The sequence below is a fragment of the Didymosphaeria variabile genome, assembly GCF_027946475.1.
Source record: "Didymosphaeria variabile strain IMI 356815 chromosome Unknown scaffold_4, whole genome shotgun sequence".
NCBI lineage: Eukaryota > Fungi > Ascomycota > Dothideomycetes > Pleosporales > Didymosphaeriaceae > Didymosphaeria > Didymosphaeria variabile.
In genome coordinates this window covers 3,690,423-3,717,799 of record NW_026611623.1, presented here as the reverse complement: position 1 = coordinate 3,717,799, position 27,377 = coordinate 3,690,423, and the positions used below count along the sequence as shown (strand labels likewise).

Genomic DNA, 27,377 nt, shown 5'->3' with positions numbered 1-27,377 from the left:
ATAGCCGCCATGTTATTACATCACGACACTGCCGCTTTGCGGGCAAATTTTTTGGAGAGTCGAGGCGAACACAGGATAGACGAAGCAACGATAGCCAGCACGTTAAAGACGGCGACATTGAAAGCATTTGGGTTCTGTACTGTAACAATTACCGAATTAAAAGCTATCCATGACCGACGATCTTGCAGTTTAGTTTCCATCCACTGGGCATCAGACCAGGTTCAACTCTCTATGCGTCTATATGTAGTATGGCTCAGCCTCTCCCTTGGATCTTTCGATCGAGTGTATGCAATGTAGCCGTGTCGGAGGTAGCAGACGGTCGACGACGCGCTCATGATCAATTTCGACAACCGTAATGAAATACCTATCAAGGGTCAGCATTGCAAAGAGCACCAGGCAACAGTTATGCGAGCTTGAACAATGCTATCAGATCAAGTGTAGTGAAAGAGTACTCCGCATTCGGCGCAGCGTGAAGCTTGCCGTTGGAATTGCAGAACTCAAATAATTCATCAGGGAAGTTGGACAGCTTGGAGTGCGACTTACAACTTAAGATCTCCTCTCCTTATTTCGGGACGCTTCCATCAGTACAATACAAGCTGTCAATAACATACTTGGGCGGAATTGCGCCTTCACTTGGGGAGTGGAGGAGAGTTCGTTGAAAGTTTCGTGGGTGGAGCTGGTTCACTCCTCCGCCGTGGCCTGTGCGCGGGAGCAGCATCCATCCAACGCGTCGTCCAGTGGTTCCTCCCTTTCTCAACAATCAACTCCACATCTCTCACCGATCCTTGACGTTTCTACAATGGATTCCCCGGCTTCAGATCTCTCCGACTACGCCAGCGACGACTTCCCTGATGAAGTCAAAGGTCGCCGCATCAGCGTCGAACACACTCCCGACCACGAACCTGCTGCTCGCCCGAGCAAACGTCCGCGCCTGCAGAATCGCGCACCCGAAGAACCGCCCACCGACATGCTACCGGTAGACGACCTTGGCGAGCTCTCGGAGGACACAGATGGCTCCGTGCCTGCATCACCACATCATCCTGGCATGTCAGCCGAAGACGACTTTGGCCAAGACCAAGTCACAGTATGCAAGTGGGAAGGTTGCGAGGCGGGCGACCTCGAGAACATGGACAGACTGGTTGAACACTTACACGACGACCATATTGGCACGCGGCAAAAGAAGTATAGCTGCGAGTGGAGCGACTGCAACCGCAAAGGCATACCGCATGCTAGTGGCTATGCGCTGAGGGCGCATATGCGCAGTCATACGCGGGAGAAGCCCTTCTACTGCACGTTGCCGGGTATGCCTTCATATTTCCCCTTGATCTACATCATAGCTAATCTTCGCAGAATGCGACCGCTCCTTTACGCGCTCCGATGCGCTAGCTAAGCATATGCGAACAGTTCACGAGACGGAAGCGTTGCGACCCTCTGATCCTGTCCCTAAACACCACTCATCGAACCCATCGAACAAGTTCCAGCGCATCAAATTGGTTCTGAGTGAAGAGAAGAGGTCCGCTGAGAAAGGCTCCACACCCGGCTCACCCTCGTCGCATCCGCCGAACAGCGCAACACTTCCCCCGGGCCCCGAAACTGATCAGTCGAACGACAACATTATATATATACAAGACCCTGTCACCAACGCGACTATGGTGCAGTTTCCGCCGGACGTGGCCTTTACACCCCAAGAGCTCTCCCTACCTGCGGATCAACTGTTCCGCCTGTTGCGGCGGCAGCTACACTGGGCGACTCAAGATGGAGAGAAACTCCGCGCTGAAGCCGACACGCTCGAGAAGCAGCGCAAGGAGGAATGGGCTGCTAAGGAGTTGCTCGTGGAAAATATTATGGAGGCCGAGCTTGAGACAGCCAAGCGCAGGCTTGTGGAGGCTGGACAGGACGAACCCGGTCATTTTGCACAGCTGGAAGCAGATGTCGCTGCATCCAAGAAGCTCCGGATAGAGTCCAAGGCTGGGAAGACCCCTTGGTGGCGCGAGCAGGGCTGGATACATCGTCAAGAGGGAGGTGAAGACAAGGCGGAACAGACGACTGAGGGACCACTACCCACATCATGAGCTGGAAGAGCTTGGAATCTATTCATAACCTAGGAGTTGCGGATCACGGACAGGATACCCTATTTATGTACAAACACAACATATCTTAGATGCTTCTCACCACTATCGCACATTCGCGCCCTACTGCTCGAGATGTCCCCGCATATGCTCAGGATAGCGGTAACCCTGAACAGGGAACTTCTTCAAGATGTCCGAGATTGTCGTCAAATCTTCATCACTAAGCTTGACCGGTGCTGCGTTCTCTTTGACCCTTGATTCTGTGGTTGCTCCCGGAATTGGCAAGATGTCACCGAGACCGTTCTTCCCGCTGTGAGCGATGACCCAACCAAGCGCAATCTGACCTGGCGTCGCGTTCTTCTGCTTCGCAATCTTCTCGACCTCGTGCAGCAGCTTGATGTTCTCGTCGAAGACGTCGGGTTGGAAGCGCGGCATGTGTTTCAACATCGAGTTTTCGGGGATGTCTTCGTACTTCTGGAATTGGCCAGTCTATCAAGCGTTAGCAGTGCACACGACAGTCCATCGACAACAACAACAACGTACCAAGAATCCTCGTCCAAGAGGCGAGTATGCAACAATAGGAATCCCCAACTCTCCACAAGTCTTCGCAACTCCATTGTCCAAGATATCTGTGCTCCACAGCGAAAACTCGACCTCGACCGCCGAAACGGGGTGCATGGCATGAATCTTCCGGATCGTATTCGCATTCACCTCGCTCAAACTGATGCCACCCACCTTGCCCGCCTTGACATACTCCGCAATCGCCCCAATCGTCTCCTCGACAGGGACGTTAGGATCCAGCCTCGCGACCTCAAACAGATCCAGAAACTTGTTGCCGTCGCCGTTCTTGCCGCCGAGCCACTTGAGGCACTCATCGATACTGCGCCGAACGTTTTTGGCGCTGCCGTCGGGCTTTGCCAGTGTGCCGGGGATGCAGCCACCCTTGATAGACAGGACGACTTTCTCGGCGTCCTCGGGGTATTTCTTGAAGTAGGCAGAGAGAACCTGTAGGGAGTTGCGTTCGGGCGTGCCGTAGAGTTCGCCGCCGTTGAAGGCGATGCAGCCGCTGGCGACGGCGGCGCGCATGGCGGCGAAGGCTTGGTCTTGCGGAGGAGGGTCGGCGCGCCATGTCAGGCCTGGGTCGTGTTAGAAACGTTTGTGTTGATATAGGGAGTGAATGTACCCATGAGGCCGTAGCCGACTTGGCCGACTTCTTTGTTGTTGAGCTTGACCATGTTGTATTAGTTGGTGTTTTGGTAAGGTGTGTATGTATAGATAGCTGCGAGTAATTGTAGGTAGATGTCTTGGAAAGCTGTGTAGACTTCTGATGGGAAGAAACCACTACCTAGACGCCTTCATGCTTTATATATCCTGAGGCTGTCCTCCGTACAATTCTACTGGGTACCATGGTATACGTCAACGAGGGGAGCTTTCAAAATCCAGCCCCGCTTTTGCCGCTTCCCTGCCTTAGCTCCGACGGCACAGCACCAACACCGTACCCATACAGCAAGAGCGGGTGAGTCTTTTCGAAGATTAGAAGTCCGCCTTCGGAGCAAGCGAGAGGCACAGCAAGGCGGATGAGAGGTGCAGAACAATATGGCACTGGCCCGTCGGGACCGGAGGAGAAATAAGACGATAAGCCGGGCGGGGGTTGGCAGCCCGGACTTAGGAAATAAGATGGTTTGGCTCCAACTATTTGCGCGAAACATCTAAGTCACTATCTATACTAACTCCTTGCTAGATGCATGCGAGGCTGTAATGCTTGCAACACGCTCCAATATTTCAATATCATTCGCTTTGAACGATGTAAAGTTCAAGTGAAGGTTCGGTGGCCAACGAGAGGATGTCCTACCGAGCCTTCTTGCCTGACGACGCGGCATCAAGGTTTCGCAAAACAGCATTGACGGGCCAGACGAATCCTTCTTCAATCTTGTCTGTTTTTCCATCTTCGACTGTAACCAGATACTCCACGACAGCCATGCCAACGTACGCACCAATGCCGGTCAAGATATGCCACCAGCTGGAAGGATGTTCATCAGCGATAATCCGGTGACAAGAGCTGCGACATGACTTACCCATGCAGCTCAAATACAAATGACCATGGCATCCCAATCGTGTGTTTCAAGGCAGTCACATACTCACACAAGTGCACATCGATGTTCCACAGAAAGTACCCGAACAGTCCAGTCCCTGCTCACACGTAAATCTCAATACCATCTTCGGGCCCGAGATCTTTGCCTTACCTAGTCCCCCATTCGCCAAGCTAAGCAGTCTGCTCCTCTGCTCGGCATTGGGAATGCGCTCGCGGACCAGCATGCGGATCTTCCTACCGCACAGGAGCACCATCGATGCGAAAGTGATTTGGTGCATGTAGATTTCATCTGCCCAGCAGTGATAGGCGGATACAGGGATGAGGATGCCTAGGATGAGGAGGGTCCTGGTTCGGCGGGTGGAGGTGGGTTTGTTGAAGGTCTGAAGTTGGTGGAGGAGGGCGCCGACAGCGAGAAACATGGAGAGGTCATCGCCTGAGTTGTTAGATTTGGCTCGTGGCCGTATGGGTCGAGTATTGAGTAGGATTTTGACTCACCCATCTGGCTGTGATAGTTCAACGTAGCATGAAACCAGGCAGAAAGTACACCAACACCGATCAAACCCCAGTAAGGAAATGCGAGTGTTGAGAGCAGACCGCCATCTTTGCGAGGACTGACCCTACGAAGGCCATGAATACCATAGATGACTGGCATCGAATTAGCGTTACTTTGCCTAACGCAACGCTTGCTCCAAATTTGAGGTATGACGTACCGTAGGTCAAATTTGTGAGCGTGTTCACAAACTCAGCAATGTAGTGCGAGACCACGTAGTCCTCCAGTGATTGTCAGTGCAAGAAGATGGGCGCATGTTCAGCTATGTCGTACCTCTTCACAAAAGCTTGAAGATGTTAATATATATTGCCAAGCTGATACATATGCAGGTACGCGAAGGCAACAACTCACTTCGAATTTGAGCTCGGTGTGCCCCAGGCGCCGTGCCCGGGGCTCTTTGCATACTCCCAGCGCATTGGCATTGTCGAATCGTAGAATGTTAGGACTCAGGCTCGGCTCGACGGTTTATAGCAAAGGTACAAGCTTTTGTTTGGTGTTTTGCACGTGGACGGAAGCCGCGGGCGAGTGGTGTAGATCGATTGGTGGATTGCGCTCTAAGCGAAGCTAGGAGGGCCGCAAACCTGTTGCATGCCGCGCGAACATCAGCAAGAACGTGGTAATTCTCCATGCAGATTGACGCTTTGTGGTCGTAGTAGTCGTAGGACTTGCACGTATTCGTGCTAAAAAACTCTCAAAAAGGTAAACTATGCGGTTCTACAGGCAACTGCCTCCTGCAACCATGCGCCAGCGCAGAAATCAATTCGAGCAATCTGGTACGGTCAGCTTTGCCTCACCATCAAATGCCCCAATTGTATGCACGTGTGATCCGATGCTACAACCCAAACTTGGCAAAAACAAAAAACGTGGGTGATCACATAGGAGGGGAGCTGAGTGTGAACCCAACACCTCACACCGCCAAAAGAACGGGTCTTACCGCGATTCGAACGCGGGGCCTCTCGCAAACGTGCTCAGGAGCTTGAAAACACTAAGGTGAATTTCCCTAAGCGAGAATCATACCACTAGACCATAAGACCGTTGTTCTGATTTGTTGAACAAGTGAACGTTCGATAAATCTATATACTTGACAAAAAGAGTATTTAATGCTGGGACAAACTCGAAACCTTGTCTGCGAAGGGACGGGGCCCATTGACAGTCCGGCGGCTTAGCCGAGTTTGGAGGATTCAATTATCGTCCAGTGAAAATGTTGTGGATCCACTACCAAGACCCATTCGGCCCGAACAACGCTTAGCAAACTGTACGTATGCACTTTCAATGATGGAGACTCGAGTCACATCACATTAACTTGGAGATAACTTATTCTTGAGCTTTGGAAAAAACAGTTGCAGTCAGGTAAGAAGGTTTTCCTTGATCTCAAGGTCAGCCCAGGCAATGCCTTGACACTGCCTTCCGCCACAAACACAGATTTAGTCGCTCCGTGATGCATAATGCGGTCTTTATCGTTGCGGTTGACTTTAAACGATACAGAAGAATTTCACTCGGCCGATGTTTTTAGCGCCAGTCGCAGGTAAACCTGACACGAAAACTCAACTGGCGTAGTTGCTGTTAATCCATGCGTAAATTATAGAGCACTCTGTTGGAGATGCTTGGATGTTACGAAAGATGAGTTTATCTGCCTGTCCTGAGGTCCGCGAATCGAACACTTCTTTCAAGTGCGATAGCAAATTGCGGCAGACGTGCGGTATGAGCATTGACGAAAGCGAGGTATTGTTCAGCTGAGACAGCAGAGGATGAGACTGAGACCGTGTATGGGACGGAGATATGTTTGCAGATGTTATTCAAGATTCACGAGTGAATCCTCGGTGTCTTTATTTCCATCATCAAAATGATTATGAGACGATCCTGGAAATACGAAAATCGTAAAATTTGGCATGCATCCGCCCTCTTTTCTTGAAGTTGCTCCTGGGGTCACCCAGGCTGTCTCCGGCACCCAATCGGTATCTTGCCGAACTACCCTGGCTCTACACAACTGCATTTGCTGCAAATCAGCAGGTAAACCGTAAGGACTGCCGCACCTGGCATGCTTCGGTTTAAGACTCCGCGGGACAAAATGTCGTGAGGCTAAGACGGTGCTCCCCGGCGCCTTAAACTGGGGCAAGAATTACCGACGAATGACGTCGCGCGGATTTTCACCCATGCGGACCGGCTTTCCCTCGACTGATCTTCCACACCACCGCCGATATGGCGGAGTCGTCGCTGTCGCCGCAGCTATCGCGTTCGCCGTCTTCTCCTCTCGGCGAACCGGCAAATGATCGCAGGAGCGAATTCGACCACGAGGCCGTGAAGGAGTTGGATGCCATAGGTTTTCGCGAAATCCTTGACCAGGATCCTCGGCCCACATTCGTGCTCGATTTAGACTCTGATTACCTCGACTATGGCGGAATCAAGACGAGCATTCGGCCAATATTTTGCAATGCAGCCCTGAGCCTACACGATCGATTGCTGGATAGAATCACCGGCTCGAGTACGGAGGATGTCCAGGCAGAATCTACTCCAACGTCGTATTTGCAGTTCAAATCCTGGGTCACGAGTGTGAGCGAATTTGACGACTCTCGCGATGTCTTTCCACAAACTTTTCTCTACGAAGGTATGCTATGGACAGGCTTCACGTCTCGGCAACGTTGGCGTTTTGTGTCTGGTATACAAAGCGACGCCCCTCATCATGTGGCGGACCACTCGCTCGGACCGCAGCAGGCCGGAAGCATGGAACGGAAGGCAGAGTCGAGGGCAGTTCTCGTCAGAAAGACCTTGAGATCATCTGAACGCACGACGTCAACCGCGGCTGCGGCTGCGGCTGCGACCGTGAGCGAGCCGCCCCTCGGTGTTACGGCACCTCAGACGGCGCTTACTATCAGAAGTAGTACTCTGGTATCAACTACTCCTTCGTTTCCTCACGATGGCAAAGCGCGCTCGTCCAACCCGACCACCTCAGGAAACACATCAAACAACACTTCGACAAGTGGAGCGTCCGTAACACTGGCCTCTCCAGAGGAGGGCGTGCCTGACTGGACAGCCGCAAAACCACGAGGAAAATTGACTGAGCATATGGTTTTCGCACGGAACGTCAATTGGGCAGCCACCCCGTTAGGGTCTATCGACACCTGGTCGATAGAGTTTCGCGAAATCGCAAACCTAGTTATGAGGAACCCACATCCATGCGCACTGTTCTGGGGCGAGGAATTAACTATGCTTTACAACGAACCGTATACGCGAGAGGTGGCCGGGAACAAGCATCCAGATCTGATGGGGACTGGCTTCTGTGGTCCGTTCAGTGAAGTATGGGACGCTGTTGCTCCAATTTTCCGGGAGTGCGCTCGAACGGGGAAAAGTATTCGCAAAGAGAACGACTACTTACCTATCGAGAGATATGGTTATCTTGAGGAGACATTCTTCTCTTGGTCGTTCACGCCAGTGTACGGCGGGACAAATCGCAGTATGTAAGCATCAAAAAGGACTGCGGACCGTCTAGACACCCTACGCAGCTTTGCGAAGGGTTCCAGAAGCCACCCGCATGATGTTCAAAGTTCTGAGTTGCACACTGCTAACTGGGTTTCGCCATTTCAGTCCTAGGCTTTTACAACGCACCCTTCGAAACAACTTATCAGACAGTAAGTCACCGAAGATCACAAACACTGCGACAGATAAGTGAGAAGCTCGCCGAAACGCGGTCTTCGAAGCACTTCTGGCAATGCGTCTTGGACGGTCTCCAAGATAATCCATGGGAAGTCCCTTTTGCTCTGCGTAAGTTTGCTGTCTTGTAATACCATACGAAACTCGTCAGACTGTGTGACGCTGTCTTTGGTGGATCTGTCGTTCACGTGCTGATCCTGACAGTCTACTCAATCGTCGACTCGGATGACACTGACACGGCTTCCCATTCGTCTGACAGCACTCTTTCCATGAAAAGCTGCCTTTTGGAAGGCGCAATCGGTATCCCAGACGGCCATCCTGCTGCACCGCCGAAACTTGATATGAAACGTTCGAAGGAGGGGTTTATTCCGGCATTCCGTGAAGCTATGCGAACTCGAGAGCCGACAATTCTTCACAGGAGAAACGGCAGTCTACCTGATCAACTCACTGAAGGGATTGAATGGCGCGGCTACGGAGATCCTTGCAAAGAAGCCATCATTATACCTGTGCGTCCGACCAACAGTGAAAACGTCTTCGCCTTCTTACTGTTAGGCGTCAACCCTAGAAGAGCATACGATGAGGAATATAATGCTTTCATCAATATGCTCAACCGGCAATTGGCCAATTCTTTAGCTTCATTTCTCCTTTGTGAAGAGGAGGTTCGAAGGAATAGAAATGCAGCGGAGGTCGCTACGTTACAGCGTGAGCAGCTGAGCCAGCAGCTTGAAGTGCAAGCTAATCGAATGCGACGAATGACAGAGTTGTCCCCACTAGGCATGTATTTATTCGGTCCTGATGGTGTTCTATTGGAAGCCAACGAACGCTATTACGAGATGACCGGGGACGGAAGAGACGACGACAGCCCGTTCGCGTTCCTAAAGCCAATGGACGAAGAGTCTCGACGTAGAGCAGAGATCATGTGGAGTGATATGATGAAAGATTCCAAAGCAAGGCAGGAGGAATATCATCTCACGAACACGGGAATTGTGCCACGAGATCTCGGTGGTGATCCTATCGAGTACTGGGTGCTTGCTACTTCTCAACCACAAGTCGGTGCCGACGGGGAAGTCCAGTCCATCATGGGATCCATTGCTGACATATCTCATCTGAAATGGGTCCAAGGTCTCCAGAACCAGCGACTGAAAGAGGCAGAAGAAACGAAACGCCAGCAGAACGAATTCATCGACATAACAAGCCATGAAATGAGGAACCCGTTGAGCGCTATACTAATATGCGCTGATGATATCCGGGAATCACTGTCACAGCACACGTTTGCCAATTCAGATGCCAAAGTGGTTGAAGAGTGTATCGAAGCCGCAAACAACATCGCACTTTGTGTCCAACATCAGAAGTCCATTGTGGATGACATTCTTACCGTTTCAAAGCTTGACTCCAACTTGTTGCTTATCACTCCCATTGCTGTACAGCCAACTGTCATTATACGTCGCGCGATGAACATGTGTATGTAACTCCCATATATGGACTGGTTCCATCTTGAACAAGCAAGGAACGACTCATCATTGTGCATCCGAGAGGATACCAGGTACCCAGCCCTAGCCATACTGATTCATACTGACTTCGTTCCGGCGGATTTAGTCAAGCCGGAAGTGGCAGCCAAAGAAATTGAATTTTCCTTCTGCGCGCACGACTCCTTACGCCAGCTTAGCGTTGACTGGGTGAACCTTGATCCCAGTCGCTTACTTCAAATTACTGTAAACCTTATCACAAACGCTATCAAGTTTACAGCAGGCTCGCAGAAAAGAATCATCACAGTTCACCTGGCTGCATCCACAGACAGACCCCAGGCTCATGCCAAAGGCTTTGAGTACGTACCAACCCGTGGCCCCCTTATCGACGTCGCCGCTGGTCAAGATTGGGGTGAAGGCGAGCGACTGTATATCCGTGTCAAAGTGGAGGACACTGGTGTTGGTCTGACTCCTGATGAGAAGCATCGCTTGTTCCAGCGATTTATGCAAGCTTCGCCGCGTACTCACGCTACATACGGTGGCAGTGGCCTAGGCCTCTTCATCTCTCGACAACTCGCTGAACTCCACGGCGGTCAAGTCGGAGTCGCTTCGACAGCCGGAGTAGGAAGTGTCTTTGGTTTTTTCGTCCAGGGTAGAAGAGCTCCTGTGCCGAAGCGTCCGGGTATCCTGGGACCAGCGCCACTGTTATGTCCACCGGAAGCAGCTGCAGCACAAGTCTCTATAAGATCGAATTCTAGTCCCGCATCGGTTCCAATTGCGGTGCCAGAGGATGGACCTTCCGCACACAATTCAAACCTAGCCATCCTTATAGTGGAAGACAACTTAGTCAACCAACGTGTTCTCTCCAAGCAGCTACGAAAAGCCGGATGCATCGTCTACACGGCTGACAACGGTCTTCTTGCGCTTGAAGTCTTAGCTACAACATCTTTCCAAAATCCAGCTGGTCGGCCGCTCTCTCTAGTCCTCATGGATTTGGAGATGCCGGAGATGGATGGGCTTACGGCAGTCGGGCGGATACGAGATATGGAGAGGGAGGGCGTGTTGGTGCGACATGTCCCGGTTATTGCGGTGACCGCGAATGTGCGCGATGAACAGAGGCGGGCAGCGATTGAGGGTGGCATGGACGACGTGGTGTCAAAGCCGTTCAGGGTCCCGGATTTGCTTGAAAAGGTTCGATCTGTGTTGGCTAGACTCGGTGGTGGGTGACAAACTGGAGTCGTCTGAGCGGCATGTGTCGCAGAATTCATACTCGTCTATACCCTAAGTTTAAATCAACGTTCTTGCGCGTCTGAGATGCGAAGTCTAGATCGCCCTTCTGGAATACGAGGGCTAAGGCATCGGTATGACGGGTGCTCCAGCGTAGGTTTTGGCGGGTGAGTGACTTGAAGGTGTGAAGAATACTTTCAAGTAAAAGGTATAAGATAAACGAACATGATATCAGAGTTGTTCCGATGCACATGCTAACGCCTACGCCTCGCTATGAACCAATCTTATCCCGAACGCGATGATGAAAGCAGAATCCTAATGCCGTATCCCTCAAATCTACCAAGCCAAAACCTCATTATTCTCGGAACAAGAAAGGCCATTACAGAAGTCAACGTCCTCATTCGCTTCACTAGCGCTATCGGGTAACTTCTGGCGTGCAGGCCAAATCTCCCGTTTCGCAACCTGCTCACGTTTATGCCAGTTGACGACTTCCTCCCTGCACATCTTTTGGAAGTAGAGCGGGCCCTTCTCCATATGCGGGTGGAGCTCTCCGTTGACAAAAACACCAGCGTTGAGGTTCTTTTGTGCAAGCTTGCAAAGGCCCTTGTCTTCGCTCATGATGCGCTTGAACATCTGGTTGACTTCTTGGAAGTCTTCCTCTGAGGAGTGGCGGTTACGGAAGACCTCGTAGTAGATGTTGGTGGTAGTTGTGCTGGAGGGCATGAACTTTTGCATGAAGAAGAAGTGTGGTCTAATAATGGTCAGAGAATATATGTTTTGTCGGCAGCATGTGGACTTACGAGACGGTCATGGAGGCATAAGGCCAGTAGTAAGTGCTGACAATGTGCATGCCGTTTTTCTTTTGCTCTTCTGACGCCGACGCCTCATGGTCGATATGCTTATCCTTGGGGGTCACGTCGTAGGTTTCGAGATTAGCTACTGCCGGAACATCAGGATGGGTGGTTGCGCAATGATAGCATTCGTTGTAGTTGTCGGCGGCGATCTTCCAGTTGTACTCTGCGTCAATCTTCCAGGTATGATCGAATTCGTAGTTGCCGAAGTCGAAAGATTCCAAACGATCCTGGACATCGACGCCTCCAAAATCTGACTCCCATGGAACTTCTGGCTCTTCCTGAGCATCGAGGTTGATCCAAACGAACCCGTTTACGTCGGTTCGAACATGAATTTTGAACAGACCGTTCTGTTGCTTGTCAAAGCCAGGGATGTCTTGGTATCCAGGAGCCTTAGCAAGCTTGCCGTTTAGGCCGTATGACCAACCATGATATCTACATGAGAAGATCTTGGCGGTTCCCTGGTCCTGCTCGATTACGGGATAGGCACGATGCCTGCATACGTTGTGGAAGGCGGTGATATTGCCCTGTCGATCACGAGAGAGCACGATGTCGAACCCGGCGATCTGATAGCGGAGGAAATCGCCTGCATTCTTGAGACGGAGAGAATGGGTGATGAGAAGCCATTTCCGTGAAAAGATGGCACGGCGTTCGAGCTCGAACATCTCAGGAGACGTATACCAGTTGGCCGGCAGCGCACGAATAGCTTCCCTCTCAGGGGGAGAGGCGGGAGCCTTGTTACCACCCAGACCGATTCTGTTGAGTATAGCTGCCATGATGTGAGGCAAGGTAAGAGCTAGGATAACAATAGGTATAGTAGGTGAAGAAAGATCTTCTGCAATACGAAGAAGTTGTAGTAGCGTCGAGAGGCCTTCATAAAGTAGTGCTGCTCTAACGGCCGCGCATGAGGATACGATGCAGTTATGTCATGGTAAGAGCATCGTGATACCTCCTCACTTGCCTCGTGCACCTCCCTGTTCACGTCTGTGTTTCCAGCCCAACACCGTTATCATCGCGCCTTAATGGGGAACCCATTCCATTTGTTTATCCTGGTTCTGGGGTAGTTGCAGGACTTTTGACCTAAATTAGTTTAATGCCACCGGGAGTTGAGCTGGGTCAAACCTAAAACGGACATTTGATCCATCTTCTGGACCCTGACTCCACACTATCTGCGACGACCATAACATGTGCTGAGCGCCCCCAACTAATGTTGGCGCGTACACATGATTCAGGTAGTCCTAACAAGGCCAGTACTGATCTTATCGGAACGCGCTGTGTGAGTGAGCGAGCAGATCGCCCAGAAGATCCCAAATACTGAAAATCATCATGGCACCAATAAGCCAAGCAAAATACACTCTTGATAAACTGTCATATACCAAAATACAGGTGGTAACGTTTGGTGATAGTCCCAAAGCAGTCCTTGGCGCGTTCGAATCGATGAATCACGCGGGCTTATGAAGCGTGGCAGTCGGGTTGGTCTCTAGAGCGCATGGCTAGTCGACAGAAAATGCACGCAGTTGCTTCACTGCGTGATCATAACGCCAATGAACCCCTCACACGGAAGATGTTGCGTGTTTCCACCACACCCGTGATTGAGGTCGTTACAGGGAGGTTTGCCCAAGATGGGATATTTGACAAAGCTGGCGGGTATCTCACCCGTAAGGAAGATGGTTGGTTGAGAAGAGTCATACATCGGACTTGACGCAGCTATGCGGACGTCCTCTCCGAGTGATGACAAGAGGATAAACTTGCCATCAGAATCATTCCTCTACAGGAACGACTACAAGGGTACTTGAACATTGAGCTGCGAACGGCAGCATATCTCAGATTGTAATCATCGTCTTTTTCGTCCACGGGCTAGGGTATCTGACTATTATGTGGACCAACTGCTCAGGGTCGCCTTGTCCTCCTGTCAGGGAGGGCGGTGGTCAGGCTCCGGTACGCGGCTAGGAGACCACGTCCGTTGCAAGGCTGTCTCCATTAGCAAAGGACTATGAACAGTTGGAGATTTACCCTTGATTGTGCAGATAGTGTTCTTGATTTTCATTCCGTATTCCCTAAGCTGCCAGCACACGATCTTATGTCTTTCATTGAAGGCTACTTAGGCATAGGAAAAGAAGCCCTCGAAACTGGACGTGCTGACGATCGTACATTTGTAGAGATGCCCGCGACTATAGGTATGCACATTCTTTCTATGTGTGACAGCTTGATGCATATATTGCGAATCCTGAGATAGTGCAGTGTACCTCTGTGATGGTGTTGCGCGACGGAAAGAACATGAGAGCTCCGTTGGGGCTCGGCTTCAAATCTGGCGCTAGTCCATTTTCGCCCAAAATATCCATCGTGGGCCTCCCGCACTTCGTTCGCATCAAATGTTCCCACACGCCTTCTGCGGGGCGCAACGCGGTTTCTTTCGGCTCTGGTTCTGGTGAACTGTAGAAGGTAAAGCTTTACTTTACAAGATGCTGTCATTGCCGTATATCGGCGCGATGAGTTGCCTTCAAGTAGGCTTGCTCCCCGTATTTCCTTCAGGAATTCATTCACAACCTTAATCATGGCGATCTCACAGCGCGTTGTTATTATTGGAGCTGGAATTGTAGGTGTGAACCTTGCTGATGAGCTGGTCTCCCGAGGATGGAAGGATATCACGGTAGTTGAGCAAGGACCGCTCAACATGCCTGGTGGTTCGACTTCGCATGCACCCGGCCTCGTATTCCAGACGAACCCTTCGAAAACGATGACAAGACTTGCGAAGTACACAGTGGAGAAGTTGCTCTCACTCAAGAAGGATGGACAAGGATGTTTCAACCAATTGGGCGGCCTCGAGGTTGCAACAACCCCGGAGCGATTAGAGGAACTCAAGCGCAGACATGGCTACGCTACTTCTTGGGGCATTGAGGCGCGACTGGTCAGTGGGGAAGAATGTATACAGATGTACCCTCTACTCAACAAGGAGACGGTACTCGGCGGTTTACACATTCCCACCGATGGGCTGGCTCTGGCGGCACGAGCCACGCAGTTGCTCATAGAACGGACACGCGAGGCGGGCGTCCGCTATCTTGGTAACACACCCGTGACGGATATAGAAAGATCGAACGGGCATGTCACTGGCGTTACAACTCCAAATGGATCTGTACCAGCCGATATTGTTGTTTCCTGTGCCGGTTTCTGGGGTGTCGAGATCGGAGCCATGGTCGGACTGCAAGTACCGCTCCTTCCCCTGGCACATCAGTATGCCAAGACGACAGCTCTTCCAGGTCTCAGGAATCGCGAAGTCAACTCCAGAATAAACGGAATGAACGCCACACTTCCCATATTGCGGCATCAGGATCAAGACCTCTATTACCGTGAGCACGGTGACCAGTTCGGTATCGGCTACTACGGCCATCGACCCATGCCTGTGGTCGCTGGATCCCTCGGTCTAACTCCAGAGCACGTAGACGAGAAGAATATGCCATCTCGTCTTGATTTCACTTCCAGAGACTTTGAGACTGCATGGAACGAATCCGAGAAGCTTTTGCCTGCACTAAGGGAAACGCACATAGCTGATGGGTTTAACGGTATCTTTTCATTTACTCCGGACGGCGGGCCCATCATCGGACGAGCGCCGGACCTGGAGGGCTTTTATGTTGCAGAAGCCGTATGGGTGACACATTCGGCCGGCATTGCGCAAGCTGTCGCACAAATTCTCACTACAGGCCGGTCTGAGATCGATGTTGGGGAGTGTGACATTTCAAGATTTGAAGAGATCCAGCTAAGCCGCGAATACGTCTCCGAAACCTCACAGCAAAACTTTGTCGAAATCTACGACATCATCCATCCTCTTGCCCCTAAGGTCTCGCCGCGAAATCTACGCATCAGTCCTTTCAACGTTCGGCAGCGGGAATTGGGCGCATATTTCCTCGAAGTTGGCGGTTGGGAGCGGCCTTTCTGGTACGAGGCCAATGCGGAACTGCTCAAGTATCTGCCTGCGAAATGGCAGCCAGTCGAACGCGACGCATGGTCTGCGCAACATTACTCCCCGATCTCCGCCGCAGAAGCCTGGAAAACTCGGAATGCGGTTGCGATGTACGACATGACTGCGTTCCATCGATTCGAGGTTTCCGGTCCTGGCGCCTTGCATCTACTTCAGCGTCTGACTACGAGTGACCTGAAGAAAGAGCCAGGCTCGATAACTTACACTCTCTTGCTTGATGACGCAGCTGGAATACGTGGAGACATCTTTGTTTCCAGGATAGAAGATGAGGTGTTCCAGATTGGCGCCAACTCTGCCACCGAGTTTCACTACCTCTCCCGCGAAGCTCGTTTCCAGCGGCAACAATCTCCCAGTCAGTGGGTACAGGTTCGCGAAATCACCGGAAGCACTTGCTCCATTGGTCTCTGGGGTCCACGCGCCCGAGACGTCATCGCTGGTGTAAGCACAGATGACTTCTCGAATAAGGGCCTTCCATATTTCGGCGTCAAGAAGGTCCACGTTGCCGGAATCCCAGTGCTTGCCTTCCGAAAATCGTATGTTGGCGAGCTAGGATGGGAGCTCCAAACGAGTGCGGAACTTGGGCTCCGGTTGTGGGATGCGATTGCCCAAGCAGGAAAGCTTCACGGCATCATTGCGGCAGGTCGCGCAGCCCTCAACTCGCTGCGTTTGGAGAAGGGTTACCGAATATACGGGGCCGATATGGGCACTGAGCATGATCCACTTGAGGCTGGTGTCGTCTCGGCTGTTGATCTGAAGAAAAAAGATGATTTCGTTGGCAAAGCAGGCCTCTCACGGCGGCCCAAGACACCTGCTCGACGACTCCGGTGCCTTGCTATCAACGACGGTCAATCATTGGTCCTCGGTAAAGAACCTGTGTTCTACAAAGGCAAAGCCGCGGGCTACATCACCACTGCTGCTTTCGGTTTCACTGTGGGTAGACCCATTGCATACGCCTGGCTCCCCGGCAGTGTGAGCTTAGGTGAGACTGTCGAGGCCGAATACTTCGGCCGCCATATTGCAGCTACTGTCGTGGCTGAGCCGTTATACGATCCTCGAAACAGCCGTCTTCTCGACGACAGACCGCCACTTCAATTGGAGATACAAGCACCATTGAGGTCTCGCCTATGAAAATGGTCTTTCATATGTTTTCATTTCTTACTTGCCTTTAACGAAAATTCGATTAGTCACGATCTACTTTGTACATAGCAGCATTATCTCGTACCCATGACGAGCTGGGGTCACGGACGATTCTTCATAGCCATCCAACTAATTGATTACGTCTCACCATGAGAGCACTGCGGAAGGACCATGCAAATTGCTTGATGTTTCTACTACCTATTTCATTCTCGTTTATGTGTGTATCCATACTACAATACTGGCGTTGCTTAGTCTGAGGATTAATTTCCATCCCACACCTTGGGGCCTGGCACGACGTAAGACTTGGGGTTGTTCCCTTGAAAAAGGTCAGTTTTTACTTTTTTGCATCGAAGCTGTGCTTACACTTGTTGAAGGCAATTCCCGGGTCGTTCGCCTTGTAAATGCCAGGAATCTTGTTCAAGGGTCCAGGATTGCCTCCTCCGGAACCTTCAATCTTGAGCTGATAGCACTCGATGTAGAACTGAGCCTTGCCCTCATGTGCTTGGTGAAGACCAATGTGCTCCACGCGAACAAGGTACTCGCCTGGAGGAATGTTCTTCTGAATCGTCCATTCCAACCGGTCCTTCTGCCATGAGCACCAGTTGTTGTCCGTTCCGGGGTTGCTGCCGCACAGAGCGGTCTCGTAGACCTTCACCCAGTCGCCACTGCCGTCATAGTCCTTGACACCAGACTCGGGTGCCTTCGAAATGTAGACGAACCCGGGGCCAGGGTGCTCGATGAACTCGTTGTTGAAGAGCTTGAAGCCGAGCTTATCTCCGGCTTTGACAGTGTACGTTGCGGTCGATCCTGCCTTCGCACCTTTGTTGCATCGAAGGTCGTTGGAGTTCATAAGCTCGCTTGTAAAGGCGGGATTGTAAGAGTTGGAGTTCTTTCGCGTGTACGCATACTCTCCGCCGATGGAGGCGCCATTGACAATCAATCGATTGAAGATGTAGTGCGCCTGAGCAAGGGGCGCAGAGGCAGCAAGGATTGCCGATAATGCGAAGACCTTCATAATGTCGATTTTCTCGTAACACTCCTAGGTGATGCTTGTCTGGAAGTATGGCGAGCTGTCAGCGAAAGCGACACAATGCTACGATACTTATATCCCTTTTCTTCACATTCATCTCAATCATGGCCATGCCTTCCTTTCATCTTCATTGGAGGAAATACTCTGTCATTTGATCAGACTTGGCTGTGTTATTCCTAGAGAGCATCGCGAAAAGCGTGCCTTTTATTCGCCTCCCTCTGTCATACAAAGATAATTGCAATAAGGCACATTATCGCCAAGGTACAGCCAAGCTCCCGGGTGTTTTCAGGTAAGCCTGTCGTTTCGATGCGCCAAGATCCGGGGAAACAGAGATTAAGTAGAATCTTCTACCGGTGACTGGGCGACAGGTGCCGAAGCCTGGGGTGCTATGTCGGTAGTGGAACGCGTGCAATCCTTGTTTATTCGGACATATCTCGCACAAAAAGAGGTGCGGACGAGACAATTTTGCTTAAGCCAATGTCGTCAGAGATATGTACAAGATCTTCATTGATCAAACGAATGGGTAGCATTGGACGAAAGTGTCTTTATATCGATAATTATTGTAGTATAGGATTTGCTGGCGCGTGTTAATTATCTCCATGGTCATTGTATATACCATCAGGTAATCACGGATTGGAAAGAGCCTGTGCCTCTTGAGCACTTACCCACCCGCCCTATTCAGGCTTTCATCGCTATCAGGTCTCGCAACGGCAAAGTGTGCGGTATGCATGACCGTGAAGTGGATCCTGTCACTTGAAGCTTCTAGAAGAGTTCTCGCTTTCGTTGCGTCTAATATATCATCTGAGCTGCCCTGCACCCACTCTTTCACTGCTTAAATGTGATCGGATGTGAATCGCTGAGCGTTATTTTGACAAAGATAGTGAAAGGAGTCATTTGTGAGAGGTCGAGCGTCGAGGCGCTAGTAGTAATGTGGACGGAATTGTGAGATGCTTGTGAGATGTTGTGAACAGCCACGGCGAGATCATGTTCACGTGAAGTAGAAATCATCGCTGATTTGTGTCAGGCCTGGGTAGTCCTGCGTTTAATGAATCCAAACTAATTACACTGGACGACCAAGAAGAGACAGCAACGATTACCTCTCTCGCTACCTTCTTTTCGGATGCTGAAGTATAAACAGCGTTCGTGTGCTTCGCTGTGAATGTTAGCTGATTTTAGCCGTTTCAAGCTGCCGCTCGCCACAAGTAGATTAACGCACTAACCACCTCAAGCCAAGCTTCACTTTATACCATCAATGTCTTCAGCCTAATAAGTTCATATCGAACTTATGCGGCCCTGCGAGTTCATACATCTTCAACATCATCACTCAACTATGAAGGCCACAAAGGAAGTGCTGGACGAAGAAGAGGAGGCTTTCCTATCGAGTCACCATGAGCAACACCCTATCAACGAACAGCGCAGCACCCGATGGCGAGCTCGAGATTACATCCGACTGTTGGTCGAGCTCGCAATGGCGTGTACAATAGCAGTCCTGCTCGTGCGCCAGTCCAACTCCCCTCCATCCCCAATCCGCAAAACACCAGTACCGCAACTACCACGGAAACTCTACACCTTCCAGAGCAACCCGCGATACACACCAGACAACATGTTCACCAACAAATCCACCACCCTTCACGCCCTCCATAACTGGATCGAGCTCTCAAGTGCTAGTCGTGGCTACGTTCTTGCACCAGAGAACCCGGATGCCTACGACCTCCCCAAACCCTATACCATCGCTGTCGACCGGCACAACGACGGCCATGGCTATATGGTCTCTGCGTTCCACCAACTTCACTGCCTGTCCTATCTTGCAGTGCATTTCCAGGAGGGGTACGATGGCGTGCCATTAGATGAAGAGATTGCGCATCATTCCGTGCACTGTTTCAACTACCTAAGGCAGGGGATCACGTGCAATGCGGATACGACGCTGGAGGGGAAAACGGAGGCGGGGCCGGGAGAGGGGAGCGAGCATGAGTGTGTGGACTATGAGGCTTTGTTAGAGTGGGCGAATAAGCATGCGGGGATGAGGTGGAGGGAGGGTTTGTTGCCTGAGGAGGCGACGCTGTGATGTTGAGCCTGAGTATGATTAATACCCACCTATAGCTCTTTGACTTGAGCGCACAAATCTACAGATTTGAGTCCAGACAAGACGGGCCGTCACGCTTCAAAAACGTGGTGAAAAGTTCTGCTTACAAGTATGCCGTGCAGGTCATCAGAGATGATGAGAAAGTTCCGTGGATGTCAGATGATATCCAACGTGATCTTTTCCAGCCCCATATCCAATACCTCTCCATCCATGACCCCGTCAACATACGCCTCACCAACTAACTTGTACCCACCCTCGGGTACTTCTCTTAGGATAAGTGGAACCTCGGCTCCAGAAACAACAACCACGATATCACCCTTTCGCATGTCCTTTGGACCTAATCCCAGATAGCCGCCCCTCGTGATAAACGGTCGCCTGCCATTATGGCGATATAAGATATCCAGACGGGAAGCAGGCAGTTCCCAAGAGGCCTCGAACCCACCGCTCTCATCTGTAGCATGAGCAAGTTCACCGTACAACTCACGCCGCAGCCGGGGCGTCGAGCGGCGGTACTTGATATGGAGATCTGCACCCCAGACAGGTTCAATGTCCGTAACACAAGTTCTGAAAAGGTTATCCCATCTGGAACGTTGGAGTTCCCACAAAGCGCGGTAGCGCCCCTGGAGCGCGATTTGGGCGCGCGGAAAGGCGCCGGGCTGGAGCACTTGGTCCATGTCAAAGGCAGGCTTTGTCGCGCTGACCGTGTCGAGTCGGTAGCCTTCAAGGTGGAGGACCATGTGGCCATTCCTGGAGCTGAAGCTGACATCTGGGGTGGAGCTTCCGGAGGCAGAGACTAGATTGTGGAAGTTTTGGGTTAACGATGGTTGTGCGGAGGGTAGGGACACGTACAGATAGCGCTGCCAGAGCCATAGCCGGAGTCACCAGAAAAATATCGGCGATCCGACTGCCAAATAGAGGACCAATCTGGGACCCACGAGGGAAGTCCCGCAAGCCGACGTGGATGAGAGCATAGCCACAAGGTGCGTAGCCGGCCTTCCGCGAGGAAACATTTCGCAACCTCAGTATAAACTTGTGCGACCTCTTTAGTGTAGTCGGGATACAAATACTTGGCCCCAGCATCCTCAGCAATCCCCGTAAGAGCGTATATGAAATCTCTGTTGTCTGTAGACAACATGCCAAAGCGCTTCAGCGTCAGAAGTTCCCACAGCGGGAGCCGTTTATGGTCCTGCATAAGCGCCTGCCTTATGCGAAAGAGACGTAGGATCCCGCTCATGCCATTGATCTCAGCCATTAACTGTCGGTAATTTTGGCTACCAATATTTCCTCTCCAGCCCTTCTCGGCCAGCGCTCGCTGAAACCTCTCAAGCGCTTCCAACGCACCCAAGCAAGGGCCCCATGAGAGCTGGACGTCTCCACAGAGAAATACGACGTCTTTGGCAGATGCGAACTCTTGAACGACCCAGATGCGTCGCCACCAAGATCGCAACAGGAGCCCCCGTACGGAAGGTGCGAGCTCGTAATACAGTCTCGAGAGTAGGTGGAAAGTGTTTAGCGCTGCATTGTCCAGTGGATCCGAACCGGAAGCGACTGTCAAGCCTACATGTTCAAGCACCTCCATAGCTTTATCGCTATCGTTGGATGACGGGCCCAACCATACCAGGGCGTAGCGAGCTGCGGAGAAGATGGCGTTCATTCTCTGAACTTGCCAACTCTTCTCGATCTCGTCATTTTGGTTGATTGAGATGGCATCAATCCAGAAGAGTTTGTCTCGAAAAGTCGTGCTTTGAACTTGCATCTTGCGGATCTGACGGAGCGCTGCATCGAGGCTCGCAGTCGCGCGGAACGCCCGGCCATTGAGCAGCAATGGGCGTGTGAGCGTTGTGTCGCCCCAAGCATAAGACAATGCGATGTATTGCGGGTTGTCATCCAGGGAGACGCTAGTGATCTCGCAAGCAATCGGATCGTCCTCGTTTGAGGGCTCCGACAAGTTTTGCGGTAGGATTTTGATCAACCGTGTTTCATTCGTTGCCCAGTTTAATCGATCGTGGCCAAATGACGCCGGAGTCTTCTCCCCCCTCTCAGTAACAATTGTACATGAATGGTCATAGTACCCTTTAAAGGGCGACCCGCGTGTTTCTCTTCTCTTAGCCAGACGCGCCTTCCAGAAGGCGAACAACGGATTCTGCGGTCTGTGTTGCTTGGTGAAGGTTGGCGTTCCGAGCCATCGCCATTTTAGCCTTGTCGAGGGTCTTCGCATCGGATTATCTCATCCAGACAAGTATGGATGCTGGTGCGATCATTTTGGTGATGCAGAGGCTAGTCGAGCTGACCGGATGTCGTGACCTTCGAAGAGGCACCGTGGGAAAGATCATACCCATGACGAGTCTAAGCCTAATCTGGAAACCGTGGGGGCTCAACACCTTGATAGCAGTCGCATCCAGGGTTTGATCGTGAGGGTCCGAATACTTGATATCTTTGCATAATTAGGGCAAAAGATGTAGCACAAAGGAACAGGGAGTTGCAAGTAATGCCCTTGTAATGTAGGGTGCACTAATGTGTTCCTAATGAACGAAGTATCTGCTAGGAGACCAAAGCCTTCGCTATCTCTTACAATGTAGAAGAAGCCCAAAGACAACCCGGTGGTATAGCCAGGTCTCTTACGGGAACGGATTTTTGGGATCTAAACACGGACTTAAAATTTGCATAGCGACAACGTCTCTTGTCGAATTTTGTTCTTATTAGGTTCTTTGTGATCGCACGAATCTATAGAGTTGTCTAAGAGAGCTTGTGTGTAGGGTTTCCTTGGTAGGGAGCGTCTAGAGATCTCAGAAAGTGAATGCGAAGAAATGACTAATATCCAGACCCGTGTGCCAGGTATACCTCAAGACATTTTCTCTGTCGAATTAGGTATACCAAATGTAGGGCTTCCTTGATTTGAGGCATCGACTTCATGACGTCTATACTCTGTAGCAAGTATTCTCACCTGACCTTATGCTTCCTCTCGGATAGGCTGTTCAGAAAGAGGCCCGATCTGATCTTGATCGTTAGCCATCCTATATGCTATACAAATATTGATGGAGCCGATGAATGAAATGACATGCTGTTATCAGCGGTGCAATGGTGATTCTGACGAGGACTACTCCTCTTCGGTTGGGACATATACACCAATGTTGTGAAGCAGGATCCTAAAAGCAAGTATCGACATGTTCGTCGACCTACAGAAACCCCGGCCATAGAGTAAACTCCACCTTTCGCCTAGCTCAAGTCATCAACGGTCTTCTTCGTGCTGACTGGCTGCACAAGCCGTGAGTCCCGGAGCGTGACGATGGCCGCCAATACCTTGCGATCAGGGTTTGAACAGGGTGCGAGCAGGGTGCGGGACAAGGGATTTCTCAGCATACCCGGGAATTTCTACCGCTCCAATGCATGAATGTCCCCTACTAGCGAGACGGCATGCAGTCCCGTCAAACTACGCGGATGTATAAGCAAGCACAACACCCAACCGAGCCATTCCCATACCGTCCTAGAACAGGAGAGATGGCGACAAGGCGCGTCCAAGTACCGACTCCCAATCTCGGTATCAGGATGCAGGGCTGTGGCGCATTCACAATGATGTAACCGGAGGAGCGCGCCCTGCATAGACTACGATTCTAGTCTACAGGGCATACCGAACAGTCTAGCGGAAGGATTCCCGATGCAGAACAGCGTTGTGGTTGTGAGGCTTGACTTTCTGGTCATTGCGCGAGAAACTTACAGATAGCGAGATTGAGGACCCCTCTTTAAGCCGGCATGTTCTGCCGCTGAACTCAAGCCCTGGAACGGCTAAAGATATCTCAGCCGCTTTTGTAGGATCCTGGCGAACCCTGCAATATGATGATCGCAATTGCTCCTCGGAGTTCACTTATTCCGTGTGTGGGTAGGTTACGTGGAGTAGAAGCGCGTAGTGAGTGAAAACACTGCTGCTGGACAGACACTTCGGACGAACGGTTCGACACGAGCTCCTGAGGTTTCCTACGTGGGTTTGAATGAAGCCCAACCTTGGCCGCTTACAAGAAAAAGATGGTGAAGAGGGTCAGTCCGAACGATGTCGGGCTTAGCTCCGCGGAAGTCGGGGTCCAGACCCTATGGCCAACCGCGAAAGCCCCACATTACGTACCCTGATTTTAGCCCTCAGCTAGTGAGGGGTCATGGGATTCTATTTCAAGGGTATCGGATTCGTGAATGGCATGGCCTGATGCGGGACTGTTTCGACAATATGTGATTTGGTGTCTTGATAACACGCTGTATAATCATTCTGTCTTTGGGGTGGAGCTTTCTTTTCGGCAAGTGCAAGGTGAGCGAGCCGATGTACGAGCCGTTGTAGATGTGATGTGAAGAGTTGGGCCGACAGTGTGGGTACCCCCCCATCGCGTTAACCTTGAAACTCAAAGTTTCGACGGTCGTAGCGATGCCACCGAGCGACGCGTAACGCGACATGATTGGATGCTGATTGGCAAACGGAAATCCCCAAGGTGGATAGTCAAAGAGTCTGCACAAGAACTAATCGGTTCTCCCGTCGTGGGGCATCGAAAAATCAGAAGCAGGGCCTGTGGCGCAGAGTTTTCGGGGTTGGCGCTAGAGGCAATGCGGCGTTCAGAAGCGTTCGCTTAGGCTTGGCAGTCACGACTTCCGATCTCACGATCCATGACATCATTTGGATGGAATTTGACCGAAGTAGTGAAACGGCATCGTGTGATCGCCCGGCCTAATGCTGACTGGGAAGGAGAGAGCGTGCCTACTCAAATGATTAATGATTGCAAACAGGTGCATGCATACTGCCAGGTTTTTGCATCGTGAGCCTTGGCGAGGTCGGTGGTTGAGGAGCCGGTCCTTTTCATCACCAAGACGCGCTATTCATAGGGGCGAACATGTCGGATTAGTCGGGCTGGACTCGGATGCAAAGACCGCGGCGACGTTGCTCAACGGCGGAACGCGCCCGTTGTGTTCTTATTCGACACCACACGCGCGGTTCTACTGACGCCGTTCTTTGTCCAGGCGACCGATTAGCATAGGGGAAGCGGGACCTAGCGTGAAGGCGCTTAAGGCGTTGCCAAGATCTGGGGACACCCAGCTCGTCGGAGTTGAGACCGAAAGGCGGATAGATGTCATTGGAGACGAGGGTGAGGAGCACAAGATTCCAACCGGTTACTGATCAGAACATTATCACAATCACATCTCATGCTGACTTTCCGCGTTTGGAAGCAGAAACGAAGGCGCAGCCCAATCAATCGCCACGGTCCGATTGAAGTTCTGGAGCGCCAGATCGACCGTTGCATGAAGAACCGGAGACTGGCTGGCACCCGATATCATGAAGCTGATCCCTGGCCACTCCTTGTACATCATCCGACGCTGATTTAAACATTGCGCCAGTTCTGTGTTGACACATTTTGCGATCTTACGTGTCGGTGCTGGGATCCGGCTTGCTGCGGTCTGCAAGTATCAACTCATGTTCAGTTGACAAAGAGATGTCAAATCAGTCGATAGCAGCAAGCCACTGGATGCTATACGAGACCTAAACCCACTTTCGAGTACCGTAACAGAAGCCGGAATTCGCGCCGCAGGTCAGTCTTCAGTGCCAGTTTGAGGGATTTGCATGTGCAATCAAAAATCCAGCGAAGTGGAAAGTTGACTTTGGGAGATCTACCTCCCCAAAGCGATCTCCCTCAAGCGCATCTTTAGATACGCCTTCTCCAGGCAGATCTCTGGTTCCTGCGAATTAGGGCTATCCCACCGTGCTGGTAATGATGCTGGAGGTGCAACACGATTGGTCTCCCTTTTCGAGACAGCGCTCTGTTGACCTTGAAACCCCTTTGAATCCTGCCGTGAAACCCTTATGTCGACTATGAAAAGGACGCAGGGCTCGTCCGCATCGGGGCGCACATCCAGGGCATCCAGCTGGCGCGCATTAAGATTGCTGCCACGAGGCCAAGGCACAAAACCTGAAGAAGGATCGCGATCTAGGGCAAAGTTGACGCTTACGGCGCCGAGGATCTCAATATCCGCGTGGCTCCGCTGAGGCCTGTCGCGATAGCGGTCTGCTGGGTTTTTCTCAGACCACCACGAGAGGACGTTCTGGACTCTCGTAGACGTCTGAAAGGGGTATGGCGGTGCCCGCAATCTCGGGGTGGTTCCCTGGGCTGTGATTCGCAGACCCACTGACGTCACCCGCTGTCACTGGCTGAGGACCAAAAAGGATAGGGCGGTCAGGGTCATGGGCGCTGCCCTGCATGAAACAGCACGGGTCGGACAGCAACAGCCAGAACAACAACACGAACAGCATCGACAAGATGAAAAAGCAACAAGAAGGAAGTCCTGCCCTGGTCGCAACAAGCGCAGGCAGCACGCTGAGGGACAACAAGGCGCCGGGGAGCGCATATCGAGGTTTGTAGGGAGCCATCGCGATCGGGGCCGATCTGTTGGACTGCCCGCGTGGAGAATGGTGAAGGCCCGCGCGGGCAGGGGCTGTGGCTCGAGCTGCGGTGTGGTGAGGGCAGTGACGTCGGCGCTGGGACGTGTTGCGTCGATGGGCTGCGAAAAGCCGATGGCGCTACGATATGTGATGGCCGGCATGGGTTAGTTTCCGACAGGGGACGCCGCAGGGTCCAGCTTCGCATCAGGCGACGACGTTGGCGAGGCGGGAGCGCATTGCCCTGACTTTGTTGCGCTGGAGATTGCTGCAGCCTGCGTGTGCGCGGCCTGGTGCGACCGTCCTCGCGCTGCTTCCAGTCAACGGCCATGCGACACGAGGCGGCCTGCCGTGTCCGGTCGCCTGTGTGGGTAGCGCCGTGTCTGCTCGCAACAGCCTTCTGCCCAGGTGCGCTGCTCCACTCCATCAGCAGGCGCCCTGCGGCAGGCGGAATGCTCGGAGCTAGACAGTCACGGCCGTGAGTGCGCTCGATCTCGATCGATCATCGCCAGCACCTCAGCAGATCCGAGCGTGCGCATTGGCTGCGGCTTCGACGCCGTGTTGGAGGTGCCAGAGAAGCGACTCACGCCCGCGCCCACGCAGCGACCTGTCAGTATTACACGCACCCGCTGCATTGTCTCACGGCTTGAGAGGCGTAGAGTCCAGCCGTTCGCGAGGTGCATCCGCGCAGCGCACAGTAGCGAGGCGGCGAGTGGCTTGACGCGTGGGTCTGCACTAGGGGCCCCCGCGGCGCGCCACGCTAGCCACGGGCGCATGGGCATGCAACAATTCCATGCTCGTCTGGCTTGTCTGAATCTGATGTGCGCCGGCCTGAACTGAAT

The 27,377-nt window shown here is 52.0% G+C and overlaps 9 protein-coding genes and 1 non-coding gene across 10 annotated transcripts; 4 read left to right on the top strand and 6 right to left on the bottom strand.

Moving 5' to 3' along the window:
- Positions 1-799: 799 nt before the first annotated feature.
- N0V89_006113 (uncharacterized protein) lies at positions 800-2,072 on the top strand (the record flags this gene model as incomplete). The annotated part of the gene is made up of 2 exons (XM_056214884.1): positions 800-1,301; positions 1,351-2,072. The coding sequence occupies 2 exons, from the start codon at positions 800-802 to the stop codon at positions 2,070-2,072; spliced, it is 1,224 nt and encodes a 407-aa protein (XP_056072151.1).
- A 120-nt stretch (positions 2,073-2,192) lies between these two features.
- N0V89_006112 (uncharacterized protein) lies at positions 2,193-3,304 on the bottom strand (the record flags this gene model as incomplete). The annotated part of the gene is made up of 3 exons (XM_056214883.1): positions 2,193-2,558; positions 2,613-3,205; positions 3,253-3,304. The coding sequence occupies 3 exons, from the start codon at positions 3,302-3,304 to the stop codon at positions 2,193-2,195; spliced, it is 1,011 nt and encodes a 336-aa protein (XP_056072150.1).
- Positions 3,305-3,917: 613 nt separating this feature from the next.
- Positions 3,918-4,580, bottom strand: N0V89_006111 (uncharacterized protein; the record flags this gene model as incomplete). The annotated part of the gene is made up of 2 exons (XM_056214882.1): positions 3,918-4,089; positions 4,270-4,580. The coding sequence occupies 2 exons, from the start codon at positions 4,578-4,580 to the stop codon at positions 3,918-3,920; spliced, it is 483 nt and encodes a 160-aa protein (XP_056072149.1).
- A 1,056-nt stretch (positions 4,581-5,636) lies between these two features.
- N0V89_006110 lies at positions 5,637-5,745 on the bottom strand. The gene has a single exon. It is a non-coding gene; the product is annotated as a tRNA-Pro (tRNA).
- A 1,165-nt stretch (positions 5,746-6,910) lies between these two features.
- Positions 6,911-11,052, top strand: N0V89_006109 (uncharacterized protein; the record flags this gene model as incomplete). Its single annotated transcript, XM_056214881.1, has 4 exons — positions 6,911-8,166; positions 8,376-8,470; positions 8,564-9,820; positions 9,911-11,052. The coding sequence occupies 4 exons, from the start codon at positions 6,911-6,913 to the stop codon at positions 11,050-11,052; spliced, it is 3,750 nt and encodes a 1,249-aa protein (XP_056072148.1).
- Positions 11,053-11,388: 336 nt separating this feature from the next.
- N0V89_006108 (uncharacterized protein) lies at positions 11,389-12,679 on the bottom strand (the record flags this gene model as incomplete). The annotated part of the gene is made up of 2 exons (XM_056214880.1): positions 11,389-11,803; positions 11,853-12,679. 2 exons carry the CDS (start codon positions 12,677-12,679, stop codon positions 11,389-11,391), a joined length of 1,242 nt encoding a protein of 413 aa, XP_056072147.1.
- A 1,778-nt stretch (positions 12,680-14,457) lies between these two features.
- On the top strand, positions 14,458-17,007 carry N0V89_006107 (uncharacterized protein; the record flags this gene model as incomplete). Its single annotated transcript, XM_056214879.1, has 1 exon — positions 14,458-17,007. The coding sequence occupies one exon, from the start codon at positions 14,458-14,460 to the stop codon at positions 17,005-17,007; it is 2,550 nt and encodes an 849-aa protein (XP_056072146.1).
- Positions 17,008-17,276: 269 nt separating this feature from the next.
- On the bottom strand, positions 17,277-18,031 carry N0V89_006106 (uncharacterized protein; the record flags this gene model as incomplete). The annotated part of the gene is made up of 2 exons (XM_056214878.1): positions 17,277-17,332; positions 17,380-18,031. The coding sequence occupies 2 exons, from the start codon at positions 18,029-18,031 to the stop codon at positions 17,277-17,279; spliced, it is 708 nt and encodes a 235-aa protein (XP_056072145.1).
- A 1,345-nt stretch (positions 18,032-19,376) lies between these two features.
- Positions 19,377-20,111, top strand: N0V89_006105 (uncharacterized protein; the record flags this gene model as incomplete). The annotated part of the gene is made up of 1 exon (XM_056214877.1): positions 19,377-20,111. The coding sequence occupies one exon, from the start codon at positions 19,377-19,379 to the stop codon at positions 20,109-20,111; it is 735 nt and encodes a 244-aa protein (XP_056072144.1).
- A 173-nt stretch (positions 20,112-20,284) lies between these two features.
- N0V89_006104 (uncharacterized protein) lies at positions 20,285-22,321 on the bottom strand (the record flags this gene model as incomplete). Its single annotated transcript, XM_056214876.1, has 3 exons — positions 20,285-20,922; positions 20,979-22,158; positions 22,265-22,321. 3 exons carry the CDS (start codon positions 22,319-22,321, stop codon positions 20,285-20,287), a joined length of 1,875 nt encoding a protein of 624 aa, XP_056072143.1.
- Positions 22,322-27,377: the final 5,056 nt, after the last annotated feature.